This window comes from Salvelinus fontinalis, chromosome 16 (assembly GCF_029448725.1).
Source record: "Salvelinus fontinalis isolate EN_2023a chromosome 16, ASM2944872v1, whole genome shotgun sequence".
Classification (NCBI taxonomy): domain Eukaryota; kingdom Metazoa; phylum Chordata; class Actinopteri; order Salmoniformes; family Salmonidae; genus Salvelinus; species Salvelinus fontinalis.
Genome location: NC_074680.1, coordinates 36,677,355 through 36,691,756, shown reverse-complemented (window position 1 = coordinate 36,691,756; position 14,402 = coordinate 36,677,355). Strand labels below are relative to the sequence as shown.

General features: G+C 40.4%; 1 protein-coding gene across 5 annotated transcripts in view; it reads left to right on the top strand.

Annotated features, from left to right (window-relative positions):
- ppp1r13ba (protein phosphatase 1, regulatory subunit 13Ba) overlaps positions 1-14,402 on the top strand; it is a 73,556-nt gene that overhangs the window by 45,470 nt on the left and 13,684 nt on the right. For 3 of the 5 annotated variants that reach the window (XM_055865268.1, XM_055865266.1, XM_055865267.1), the window contains exons 5-8: positions 7,483-7,584; positions 12,224-12,398; positions 12,980-13,176; positions 13,633-13,773. In XM_055865268.1, coding sequence (XP_055721243.1) covers positions 7,483-7,584; positions 12,224-12,398; positions 12,980-13,176; positions 13,633-13,773 — 615 coding nt within the window. Of the gene's footprint in view, positions 1-2,289; positions 3,098-7,482; positions 7,585-8,562; positions 9,131-12,223; positions 12,399-12,979; positions 13,177-13,632; positions 13,774-14,402 lie in introns of those variants that run through there. The other 2 variants (XM_055865269.1, XM_055865270.1) reach the window with 2 other exon arrangements.

The following is a 14,402-nucleotide window of genomic DNA, read 5'->3' as shown; positions in this document are numbered from 1 at the left end:
GCAAAAAGGTTTTCTAATGATCAATTAGCCTTTTCAATTATACACATGGATTAGCTAACACAACATGCCATTGGAACACAGGAGTGATTGTTGCTGATAATGGGCCTCTGTACGCCTTTGTAGATAATCCATTTTAAAAATCAGCCGTTTCCAGCTACAATAGTCATTTACAACATTAACAATGTCTGCACTGTATTTCGGATCAATTTAATGTTATTTTAATGGACAAAAATGTGCTTTTCTTTCAAAAACAAGGACATTTCTAAGTGACCCCAAACTTTTGAACGGTAGTGTACATCAAATGTGCTTTAGGTGTTTTCGAACTATATTTTCAAACTTTATCTAATATACTAAGAATATACTTAAGTACAAAAAAAGTGTCCCAATTTAGATAATTTGAAGTGTATTTAATATATTTAAATGCTAATTTAAAAAAATGAATAAAATTGACATTTAAATGTATTTTGAAATTATGCCAATTTACATCATTTTAAATATACTTAAAATATGTTTATAAAGAATTATTTAAGTATACAGTTGAAGTTGGAAGTTTACATACACCTTAGCTAAATACATTTAAACTCAGTATTTCACAATTCCTGACATTTAATCCTAGTAAAAAATCCCTGTTTTAGGTTAGTTAGGATCACCACTTTATTTTAAGAATTTGAAATGTCAGAGTAATAGTAGAGTTTTTTTTTTCAGCTTTTATTTCATTCATCACATTCCCAGTGGGTAAGAAGTTTACATACACTCAATTAGTATTTGGTAGCATTGCCTTTTAAATTGCTTAACTTGGGTCAAACGTTTCAGGTAGCCTTCCACAAGCTTCCCACAATAAGTTGGGTGAATTTCGGCCCATTCCTCCTGACAGAGCTGGTGGAACTGAGTCAGGGTTGTAGGCCTCCTTGCTCGCACACACTTTTTCAGGTCTGCCCACAAATTGTCTGTAGGATTAAGGTCAGGGCTTTGTGATGGCCACTCCAATACCTTGACTTTGCCACAACTTTGGAAGTATGCTTGGGGTCATTGTCCATTTGGAAGACCCATTTGCGACCAAGCTTTAACTTCCTGACTGATTTCTCGATGTTGCTTCAATATAGCTACATAATTTTCCTCCCTCATGATGCCATCTATTTTGTGAAGTGCACCAGTCCCTCCTGCAGCAAAGCATGCCCACAACATGATAATGCCACCCCGGTGCTACACGGTTGGGATGGTGTTCTTCGGCTTGCAAGCCTCCACCTTTTTCCTCCAAACATAATGATGGTCATTATGGCCAAACAGTTCTATTTTTGTTTCATCAGACCAGAGGACATTTCTCCAAAAAGTACGATCTTTGTCCCCATGTGTAGTTGCAAAACGTAGTCTGACTTTTTTTATGGTGGTTTTGGAGCAGTGTCTTCTTCCTTGCTGAGCGGCCTTTCAGGTTATGTCTATATAGGACTCGTTTTGCTGTGGATATAGGTACTTTTGTACTCCAGCATCTTTCCACGGTCCTTTGATGTTGTTCTGGGATTGATTTGCACTTTTCGCACCAAATACTTTAATCTCTAGGAGACAGAACGCGTCTCCTTCCTGAGCGGTATGGCGGCTGTGTGGTCTCATGGTGTTTATACTTGCGTGCTGTTGTTTGTACAGATGAACGTGGTACCTTCAGGTGTTTGGAAATTGCTCCCAAGGGTGAACCAGACTTTTGGGGGTCTAGAATTTTTTTCTGAAGTCTTGACTGATTTCTTTTGAATTCCCCATGATGTCAAGCGAAGAGTCACTGAGTTTGAAGGTAGGCCTTGAAATCCATCCACAGGTACACCTCCAATTGACTCAAATTATGTCAATTAGCCTTCCAGAAGCTTCTAAAGCCATGACATCATTTTCTGGAATTTTCCAAGTTGTTTAAAGGCACAGTCAACTTAGTGTATGTAAACTTCTGACCCACTGGAATTGTGATTGTTGGCCTGTTACAATACATACATCATGATGGATTTGACAAGTATCCACTTTGTTCGACTTTGTTCAATGTGCTCTAGTCTGGTCAATGGTTCCATTGACTGCTATACTGCCAAGATCCTTTAAACGTGTAAATTCGGAAAATTATGTTTGCTTCGCCTTCAAGCAACCTAGGTAGTGCTAGGTATCAACAGGCAAGCCAGTCGGGTCTGGAGACTATAGTGAGCGTCGATTGGTTATTCATAACTGGATGTCGCTGAGTATTTTAATAGTTTATTACAATTTTGGTCCCTCGCCCAACGCCCGAATGCGCATCTCCTGGCAGTTGGAGAAATTGCTTTTTGAACTATGATAAAGCCTTGACTCTGAGGCTCTATTGAGAATTACATTTACATGCTAGAAGTATAATCAGTGTGCCTATTCCTGAGATCACAGCAATTTTAGAATATGATGCATGAAAGCTTGTGAATGATACAAGGTTTCCCCTAAATCCCTGTGCGCATCTGGAGGGTCCCGGATTCTGTCTGCCAGACAGCTGTGGCGCAGGGACTTTATGGCAGCAGGAGCTTGGAAGAGGGAGGGGGGTGTACTCGTCCGGCAGTCTGGCTCCAGCAGCAGAGAGGGGAGAGAGGGAGTAGTGGAAAGAACTGCTGGCACGTCAAAATTGGAACAAAACCTGCACAGGGGTGAAAAATGTATGCTGTCACAAAGTCACGTCAGCGACGAAAAATGGGCGCTTTTGATAGGCTACATGTTTTAGATGTTCTTAGCCTACGTACATTTTTTATCCGCCAGGCCTAAATAGATGTGACAACTATCCCGTTGATTCTCGCCCCCTCTGTTTAGTGATTTGTAGATCAGCGTGCGAACGCTTGTAACCGGGACAGCAGGGGACTAACCAACCGTGCTCCTCGAGCCAGAGGAAGTGCATTAGTGCATTGTCATTCATTGCATTGTCATTGTCATTCATTAGTGCATTGTCATTCAGTGGCGCCGATACGGCGCTACATTTTCTGGATTAGCAGGGGAACTATTTGCAAAAAAAATGGAGTGGAAACATGTTGAGGCTGTACAGGAGTTTACAGTTGAAGGACAATGCAGCAAAATGAAGGTGCGATCTTGCAGAATTACATGGGACGCCCACCAGGTAATAAAACCTATTTAAATTAAATAGCTTTGATGTTTTGTCATGGTGTGAAGTTTCTCCGTGCAGGTCAGTCACATTGTTGTCTCTGCCTATAAGGCTTTCCATGTGGTGTTATTGATTTGTATAGCATTTCATTGTATATATCCTGAGCGGAGAAAAGTATATGTTATGTAACATAAGGATGGAATAAAAAGCAAATAAGAGAATATTTTGAATATCAGCATTTTTCATGATTTTAATGATCATGTAATGCCATAATTGCATAATTTAATGAATGTTGTATAGAAGTATTGTGAAGTGGCACGGATTTTTGCATTGAAATATTGGCATAGCTGTCCATTTATTGTGTGCAATGAAATGTGTACGATATGTTCTGTTATTTAAAGCCTACATGTTTATTCTTAGGATCCCCATTCATGTGTAATGTGACTTAAACTTTGTGCTATAGTCGGCAGCTATGTCTCTTCCCATAGATGAAACATTGAAGGTTCACTACAGTGGCATGGTCCTTCATATGGTAGGAGGGGTGATGCAGCATTCTGATCCTACACTTGTTTTCTAATATCAGCAGTTATGTCATGGTTTGACGTGACGGAAATGCACTGTAGCATTTTTGACAATTTCCCTTACCTTGCATTAGACCCTGACTGACTCCTGCTGTTTAACTGACATTGACACACGCGTTAAAAGACTGACAGCAGGTACTTAGAACAGTACTGATATCGTCAAAGCCTAACGTCTGTTTGAAGCTATGTCAGTTAAAGTACTCTACAGCTCTGTTAAAATGCAACCAAGCATGCTTTCTGTGGTCTTTTAAAACCCCATTTGACTGATGAGGAGAATTTGTTGCTGAATGAGGGCAACTCTGCCCATAGGCCCACTAGTCTATAATGATCAGTGTAGTACTCATTCTATCCATCCTTCTGGGGATGGATGCAACGTTCCACTGTTGAATTGTATTGTCATGTATTCCAGGAACTCTTGATGTGACAGGCAACACTTGACAGTTCCGTTGACTGATGCATGACTGAATGGACCACTTAGAGGCACCTCTCATTGTTACAGACACACACACACACACACCGAGTATTGTGTTTGTTAATCAGTGACTACACACAATAACAGGACATGGCAGGACTAAAAGCTTCCTGTTCAGGCAAACAGACATTTCCTAGTGGTCCAATGAAGATTGTTGGTGTGTGAGCACTGTGTGATGTGAGCATGCTTGCGTGCGCTGAGAATTATTATAATTTTTTCTTAAGAAAAAAGCATTATTCAGCGATTCCATGCCAAGACAGCCCAAAAATAGTTTTGGTATCTCAGATTATTCTGTCAATATTCACATAGAAACTTCATTGAGGGTGGCAGGTAGCCTAGTGGCTAGAGCTTTGAACTAGTAATCGGAAGGGTGCAAGATCGAACCCCGAGCTGACAAAGTAAAAATCTGTTGTTCTGCCCCTGAACAAGGCAGTTAAGAATTTGTTCTTAACTGACTTGCCTAGTTAAATAAAGGTTAAAAAAAGGATGGGAAGGATGTTTTAAATGCTTTAAAAATTTCTATGACAAATATTTGTTACGTATCATAAGACCTTATGATCTGTGAACCGCACATGATACACACATCATCTTGGTGTCATTTTGCTCTCAAATATGTAGTATGTCTAGATTCTGAAATAAAACAATTCACAATTTATTCAACATACATTACCAGTCAAAAGTTTGGACACCTACTCATTCAAGTTTTTTAAAATTATTATTATTTTTTACTATTTTCTATATTGTAGAATAATAGTGAAGACCATCAAAACTATGAAATAGCACATGGAATCATGTAGTAACCAAAAAAAGTGTCAAATCAAAATAGGTTTTATATTTGAGATTCTACAAAGTAGCCACCCTTTGCCTTGATGACAGCTTTGCACACTCTTGGCATTCTCTCAACCAGCTTTACCTGGAATCCTTTTACAACAGTCTTGAAGGAGTTCCCACATATGCTGAGCTCTTGTTGGCTGCTTTTCCTTCACTCTGTGGTCCAACTCATCCCAAACCATCTCAATTGGGTTGAAGTCGGGTGGTTGTGGAGGCCAGGTAATCTGATGCAGCACACCATCACTCTCTTTCTTGGTCAAATAGCCCTTAAACAGCCTGGAGGTGTGTTTTGGGTCATTGTCCTGTTGGAAAAACAAATTATAGTCCCACTAAGCACAAACCAGATGGGATGGCGTATCGATGCAGAATGCTGTGGTAGTCTTCACTATTATTCTACAATGTAAATATAAAGAAAAATCCTTAAATGAGTAGGTGTGTCCAAACTTTTGACTGGTACTGTAAATATAAATATCTCTAAAGTACCCTTTTTGTTAATTGTAAAGTTGAAATCCGATGCGGTCAAACTACCACTTCTGTTGGTGAAATTACAACAACAAAGACGTTATTACTTCGGACATCATTGCACGTGCGATAGAACAGCAGAGTACTGCAATATTTTTATTACGTTGCTGGATGCTCATCTCCTACTTAAAAAAAATATATAATAATTACAACAACAACAAAAAAACTGCACCTGGGGTGACCATTGGCGCTGTTTCACCTTTCATGGATCTCAGCTTTAAGACCTATTGTTTGGAACAATATACTCTACAAGTTCATCACATTTACAGAGTGTGCTCTGCTAATTATGAAATTATGAGCAATTTTAGGAGAACTACCAACACAGTGAATGGGAAAATGAATTAAAAGGGAACTCCTGCTTGCAATTTGCTGAATGTGCAATCCTAAAGGAGGGCTGTGATTGGTTAATGACCTAACAACCGTGATCATCAAATAGATTCAGCCATGGGCCGATGTGACCGCAAGAAGGCCAAACAGGTATAATATTTGACTAAAGCATAATAATTTCAAACCTTCCTTACATTTGTATACGATCACATACACTGAGTGTATAAACATTAGGCTCGTAAATCAACATCTTCCTAATATTGAGTTGCACCCCCTTTTGCCTTCAGAACAGCCTTAATTCATCTGAGCACTACGAGGTGTTGAAAGTGTTCCACAGGGATTCTGGCCCATGTTGACTCTAATGCTTCCCACACGTTGGCTGTGTCTCCTTTGAGTGGTGGACCATTCTTGATACACATGGGAAACTGTTGAGCATTAAAAACCCAGCAGTGTTGCAGTTCTTGACACAAACCGGTGCGCCTGGCACCTACTACTACCATATCCCATTCAAAGGCAGTAAAAAAATGTGTCTTTCCCATTCATGCTCTGAATGTCAAACATACACAATCCATATCTCAATTGTCTCAAGGCTTAAAGTCTATGTCATGGAAAGAGCAGGTGTTCTTAATGTTTTGTACAATCAGTTATATCGCTCTATTGTGTGTGGGAATACTTTGTAACAGATTTTCAAAAAATAAAGTCACTTGGAGCTGATTTGTTGGTGTTTTTACAATAATTATTATTTGATTTTTTTAGCTCTGAAATTTTGGGGGTGCAAATGTAACCACTGCTGGACCAAATTTGGCCCACGGGCCGCCAGTTGGGGAACGCTGACCTATAACGTAAATTGCTATGTATGAAATGGATAATGTAATTAAAAGTATATTGTTCCAAACCAATATGTCTAAAAATAAGCTAAATCAAAAAAGGTACTTTTGAGATATTCTTATTAATATTTGTAATGTTGAATAAATTAATGTGATTTTATTTTATTATTTAAAACAAATCTGAATCTAGACATACTCCATATGTTAGAGCACACTATAAGGAGTATAATGACACCAAGATGATGTCTGTATCATGTACAGATCACAGGGTCTTACAGGAGACATGTATACAGTAGGTCTAAAAAGGGCCTAAAACGGCCACTTTCATCGTAATTTTCTCTTAATTTGTTTGTAATACAAATTAAAAAGCATGTCAAACATCCTTCCTCCCAATGAATTTTGTATGTGAAAATTGCCAGAACAAATCATTTTTGCCCTGTCCTGACATGGCATCACCTTATTCTTTTTGATAGCTTTGTGTGGCACACACCCTGCACTCAGCATCATGGGTAAGCAGAAAACCTTTAAATGTCATGAGCATACTGTTTGATATTAAAATGTATATGATATTCTGTTTGATATTCATTTTTTTATGTCACAAAACTACTGTATGAGTCCTCTAACTTTACATCAAAGAGGACAGTTCTGCTTTTGCTTTTTTGATGCTATAGAGACTTGTCTTCCATAAGACAGATATGTTCTCTTTGTTTGACGTTGTTATTTAGATCTCCTGCTGCCTACACCAGTCTCTGTAACTCTATTGCCTAATGTTTTATGTGTGTGTTGGTTGAGAGGGCCCACATTTTGAGTGTGTTCTATGTCTCTGTCTCGTATGTGTAGGTGGGGAACCCTTGCGTGGAGCTGACTCTGTCGGAGCTGCAGGAGATGGCCACACGGCAACAGCAACAGATCGAGACCAAACAGCAGATGCTGGTTGCCAAGGTACTAGAACACAGACAATAATATAAACCATTAACATCATTATTGACCTCTCTGTGATAAACCTCCTTTCCAACCGCAATACCGCAAACCGTATTGACCTCGCATTCAGAAAACCCACTGGTGTCTACACCTCTGAGATTTCTGCCAAGCTCAAAGTTTTTACCCTCTGAGTTGAGTGGCTGTGCTGTGTCAATTAGAGCATGCCGTAGCAAAATGTTTTAAAGCTTTTCTCATTGGACAAGTCTGGGGTAGTCCCTTTTATTTCAGTCCCTTTTTCATCCAATTGGTGCCTACTGAACGTGGCCTCGTTGTGTTGTGGGATCGGTGCTGTTTGAGTGTCCAGAGTGTAAATCATTCTAATTGGTCACAGGCAGTTTTTCTGGATTGGCTCAGGTTTCAGCCTCTCTCTGTGGGCTCCAGCCAGTCAACATGTGGGTCAGAAGGCTCATCTATATATTTTTTATTTAACTAGGCAAGTCAGTTAAGAACAAATTGTTATTTACAATGACGGCCTAGGAACAGTGGGTTAACTGCCTTGTTCAGGGGTCAGAACGACAAATCTTTACCTTGTCAGCTTGGGGATTTCGATCTTGCAACCTTCCGGTTACTGGCCCAACGCTCTAACCACGAGGCTACCTGCCGCCCAATAGTTATTTAGTTATGTAATATATAGATCCTCACATTCCACTGGGCTGGGGGACAGACACCCGGTCAGAGAGCAGGTCTATATGTTATAGATCTATAGATGGATCCTCAGCTTCCACTGTCTGGGCTGGGCCATACATATGTCACCAGGGATCCATTTGACATGGCACTCTATTCCCTCTATAGGTAACCGGCCAGAATGGGGAGGACTGGGGAGATGATTTACTGGGGTCTCAGACAGGGGGAAGAGTGGATGAACCTGGTTCCTCTAGGTTTCCTCCTTCTAAGGAGGTTTTACTGACCACTGTGCTTCTGCTTCTGCTTGCTCTTTGATTGGTTGATGGAATGGGATATAGTTCACACGGTCTGTGGTTGATCTGGTCACATGTGCTGTGGTCAGCTTGTTGTGGTCTCTGTGGTCATTTAAACAGAGCAAGCAGTTCCTAGATCAGCTTGTATGTGAGGATGGGTTCAGTCACGATCTAGGTACAAGGCCATGGTTACTAAGGTTAGTGCGGTCATTGTGGGAGGTGGCTGCGTGCGTTGCCAGTGACAACAACAGGAAGGGACTAGATGTCCGGCAGGAAATTAGGTCAGCAGTGAGCAGCCAGCTGCTGAGAAGGAAGTGTGTTGTCTCAAGAAGGGGAGAAGACGGAGAGGAACCTAGAGGGTTGAACAGTATTTTACCACACCCAGCGCACTGGTCACTTCCCAGGAATATCTAAGTCAGAACATACTGGAAACTCTAATTTAGCACCAGGAAAGCATTTACGTGTCTCATGACATCAAGGGGACATCTTGTCACTTATTCTTTAGTGTTTCATTGATCATCACATTTCCTTTACAAGGAGTTTGGATCCGGTTGTGGGTTAGGTTTTGACTGATATTTCTCATTCTGAAGGTAAATATGATTTTATGATGGGGCTGAAGGACACTGCAAATGTTCCAATGTTTTCTGTTCTTTGAAAAGCCATGATGCCTTACTCTGTGGATGATTGTAATGATGAGGGTAATAATGGGGATTAAGTGGACTCCTAGAGGCTCAGTGTAGATTGACTGTATAAGCTACACAGCGTTTTAGTGAGTCATATTTGTTCAGTGTATTAGCGGTGTGTATTAATGTGTGTGAGTTTGTATTGAGCTCCTTCTATTGAACAGTAAATTGTGTTTAGGCAACACTCCCTGTCCTACTCTGTCTCTCTCTGTCAGAGCCTGTACTGTGTTTGCTCATTCTAGAGCAGACCTGAAAATGCTTGTCACCACCACGTAGTCTTGCAATCCCTTTCATTCACTCTCATTCACATACTGATTCCTTTTTCCTTCATTCTCTTACTCCACCACTTGTGTGTATTTGGTATGTATGAATTCACTTCCCGTTATTTAGATTTTCTATGTATGTGAGTATTATTTGCAAGGCTGGTATTTTTTTGTATTGGAAAAAACATGTATTGGCAAAGCCCTTTTCCTATTGTGATAAGATACTTTTTTGGGGTGTATTCTCTCCTCTGCGAGCTGGTGTGTTGAGGCCCACTGTGTTAGCTGAATAGGATTGTATTTAATGTGTGTCTCTTGCTCCCTCTTTTCTCAATCCTTTTTTTTTTTTTTGGGGGGGGGGTGGATCAGCTTAATATTGCGGAAAGAATGTTGCTTCCAATGTAATTGTCTGCATCAGTTCCAATCCCCCATATTTTTTTGGGTAAATATATATATCCATTCACGTATGCATACATATACACATATATACATACACATACCTACATAGACATACATACTTTGTTTAAAGAGTATACCTTTATTATTATTCCCCGCAAACCCTACCACCGATCCCCCAATTGGAGTAAACTGATAAACATTTCTGTTTTTACCTTCAATTTATACATCTTATACACATTTTACAGACACAGTCTGCTTTATAATAGTTCTCTCTTGTTTGTTCTTAGTCCTTCCTCTATTTCTGTTGTCCATCCAGTTTGATTTCCACTTGTAACTGTGCTATTTCTCAATAGCCCCGCACCTATACACATTTCACAGATCCCGTATGCCCTACATTGTTTATCTTGTTATTAGTCCCACCCTTCAGCTCCACTCAACCTTTCCCATCTATCTTCCAACATCATCCATTTCGGATTTTTATTTGCCATATATTTTTCAACTGTGCTGTGATGCTTCACAAAAGATTTGAATCTTCCCATTCTCATAGCTTCCACGGATTGTAAATTAAAAATAAACATTTTTGCTAAAATAATTATTATATTATTGATTGATTGACTATGGCTTTTCAGATCCCCCAGTATTGCTATCTGTAGCGTTAGTTCTACGCAAATGTTGCAATTCTTCAACCATTCCTGGACCTGTGACCAAAAACGAGCTACATGCGGACAATACCAAAATAAATGGTCTAATGACTCTGCCTCCTCACAGCAGAATCTACAGAGCTGGGAAGATTGTATCCCCCATATATATAACATTCTATTAGTTGCAAGAATTTTGTACAATAATTTAAATTGAAAAATTCGAAGTTTTGAATCCGGCGTTGTTTTGCGTATCAATTCATAAACCATGTGCCATGGAATGGGTACATCGAAAATCTCTTCCCAACTATTTTGCAATTTGTATGGCACAGCTGTAAGTTTTTTGGTCCTTAAATGAAATTGGTATATGTTTTTATTTATCACACTTTTCTTTAACCATTTATGTTCTTTAATATAAGGCCGACATACAAGTTCCTTACTTTTATCCCCTTCTACCTGCCTCTTCCATTTTTGTGGTAATGCTGCAATTAATTGGTTGTAATTTTGGGTAGAGCAGACATTTCCATATGTCTGTGTTAGCTGCATGTGTGACATTACTCCACCAGTCCTATTTATGATATCATTCACAAAAATTATTCATTTTTTTAAACATTTCTTCGATAAATAGTTTTTTTTATCAATTACTATATTTGAATTTAACCACAAAATTTGTTGTACTATTTGTTCCGTCCTTTCAGGTGGATTAAACTGAAATTGCAACCAACTTTCTAAGGCTTGTTTAAAAAATAAAGATATTTTGGAGATTATTTCTATTTCAAGCAACCGAAAGTGAGCAGGTATAATCTGAATAAAGGGAAAAAGGCCCTTCTTAAACATAGGATGAGACATTCGTACCAATCTACTAGAGAACCAGTTTGGATTTAAGTATAACTTTTGTATGACTGATGCCTTTAGTGAGAGGTCTAATGCTTTAATATTTAATAATTTCTGCCCTCCGAATTCATATTCGTTATATAAATAGGCCCTTTGAATTTTATCTGGCTTGCCGTTCCAAATAAAATTGAATATTTTTTGTTCATATAATTTAAAAAGCAGGTCACTAGGTGTAGGCAAAACCATAAACAAATAGGTAAACTGTGATATGATTAAAGAGTTAATCAGGGTGATTTTCCCACAAATAGACAGGTATTTTCCTTTCCATGGTAGCAAGATCTTATCTATTTTTGCTAACTTTCTATAAAAATTTATTGGAGTGAGATCATTTCTTTCTTTTGGGATTTGTATACCGAGTATGTCCACATCACCGTCTAAAAAAATCAAATAATAATTATTGTAAAAACACCAACAAATCAGCTCCAAGTGACTTCACCGTTTTCTCAATCCTTTTTATTACCTTCTTTTTCCTTTAACTTCTCATTCCTCTTCATCTTTTGTTCCTTTCAACTCTCTTCTGTGCGAACTGAGGTGTGTGTGTGTGTGAAAGTTATTTCTAAAAGCAGGTCATTGTGTGTGTGTGTGCGCACGCGTCAGTTTGTGTAATTTTATCTGTCATTGCACTGTGCTTGAATGAAGTGGAGGAATGTTTCACTACATTTTCCCTCCCGACATCTGTATCTCATTGTTCCCCCAACCCAACCCTGCTCTCCTGTCCTCTTTCTCTATCCTCTCTCTCCGCCCTCTCCTGTCCTCTCTCCTCCCTCCCTCTCTCTGTCCTCTCCTCCTTTCCCCTCCTCTCCTTTCAGGAGCAGCGTCTGAGGTACCTGCAGCAGCAGGACCACAGACAGGGCCAGACAGTGTCAGAGGCTGAGAAGCTACAGAGGTTGAAGGGGCGAGTTGAGAGTCAGGAGGCCAAACTAAAGAAGATCCGTGCCATGAGGGGCCAGGTGGACTACAGCAAGCTCATCAATGGCAACCTGTGTAAGCCAGGATGCAAACGCACACTCCTCCTGGTGGGAGGAGCTATAGGAGAACAGGCTCATTGTAATGGCTGGAATGGAATAGATGGAACGGAGTTTGATACCGTTCCATTTATTCCATTCCAGCCGTTACAATGAGCCTGTTCTACGATAGCTCCTCCCACCAGCCTCTTCTGACGGAGAACCCCAGCATAGTGGAATCTAGGCCCCGTTCAGCTGTCCATGATGTCATCTCTTTCCTAGTTCTGTCAGTGAGCCTGGAAACTGACCCTCCCCATGTTGTGGTCTAGAACTGGGTGTGTCTGGGTGCCTTAAAGTCCCTATGTTCATACTGTAGCAGGGTGTAGTTCTGTCCTGTATAACGTCCAGGGCTGCACCCTGTCTGACACATTCTGATACTGGTACTCAGGAGAAAGGGGAGTTGTCCATCCAGTCCACAACTTTCCAATACACTCTATTCACTCTTCTCTCATACACCATCAGACTTGAAACATCTATGTTTTGATTTCTCCCAACACACTCAAACACACAGCTAGTCTGTATCTCACAGTGTACTGCGTCTCCTCTCCACTCCTCATGCAGCGGCTGAGATCCAGCATGTGAGTGGGCAGTTCCAGGAGAAGCAGGCAGAGCTGCAGTCAGCTGTGGTGAAGGTGGACCAGCTCACCCAGCAGCTGGAGGACCTGAGGAGGGGACGTCTCAACGGCCTGCAGCCCCTAGGAGGACCTCTCACTGGCACCGCCGCTCTGGAGCTACGTAAACTCTACCAGGAACTACAGGTACATTTCCTGAAGAAAATGTGTGCTTGCTTCGGCTGTTCTAAAAGTATATTTTGGGTACTACTGCATAATGTACACTGTATAATGTACACTGTCTGCTCAGAAGTACTGTACATGTCATCAGAGAGAAAGCTTGATGTGACATTTATTTTTACGTAATACAACAAGCAATGACACTATAAAATGGCACTTCAGATTCACATTTTGTTAGGAAGTTCCAGATGTCATCCAGCTGCAGAGCAGATGTGAAGGAGAGGAGATTAGATGAGAGGCTGACATTTTCATTCTGAAGGATATTTGCGACGCTGACATAATAGATGTGCAGCTTTGTCTCTCCATTCCTCATCCTGCCAGGGCATGGTTAAACAGAGACAGGACAGGGCGCACGTTGCCCATCCATCTGCCCATGGTGTGACTCACAGCCATTCTGTTCCATGTTCCCTCTGTCTCTGTCAGGTGCGTAACAAGCTGAACACGGAGCATAGTGGCAGGCTGCAGCAGAACAAGGAGCTGCTGAATAAGCGCAACACGGAGGTGACTATGATGGACAAGCGCATTGGGGACCTTCGCGAGCGGCTGCACAAGAAAAAAACAGAGGCACGTCAAAAAGAGATCAACCCCACAGGAAGAAACTCTCAGATTGAGTATCTCTGGGAAGCCTCTATCTCAATACCTTTTATTCTTCTTTTTTTTAAATTTAACCTTTATTTAACCAGGTAGGCCAGTTAAGAACAAGTTCTCATTTACAACTGCGATCTGGCCAAGATAAAGCAAAGCAGTGCGGCAATAACGACAACAGAGAGTTACACATGGGATAAATAAACGTACAGTCAATAACACAATAGAAAAATCTGTATACAGTGTGTGCAAATGAAGTAAGGAGGTAAGACAATAAATAGGCCAATAGTGGTGAAGTAATTACAATTTAGAAATTTACACTGGAGTGATATATGTGCAGATGAGGATGTACAAGTAGAAATACTGGTGTGCAAAAGAGCAGAAAAACAAATATGGGGATGAGGTAGGTAGTTGGTTGGATGGGCTATTTACAGATGGGCTGTGTACAGCTGCAGCGATCAGTAAGCTTCTCTGACAGCTGATGCTTAAAGTTAGTGAGGGAGATATAAGTCTCCAACTTATATAAGTCTCAGATTTTTGTAATTCGTTCCAGTCATTGGCAGCAGAGAACTGTAAGGAAAAGCGGCCAAATGAGGTGTTGGCTTTGG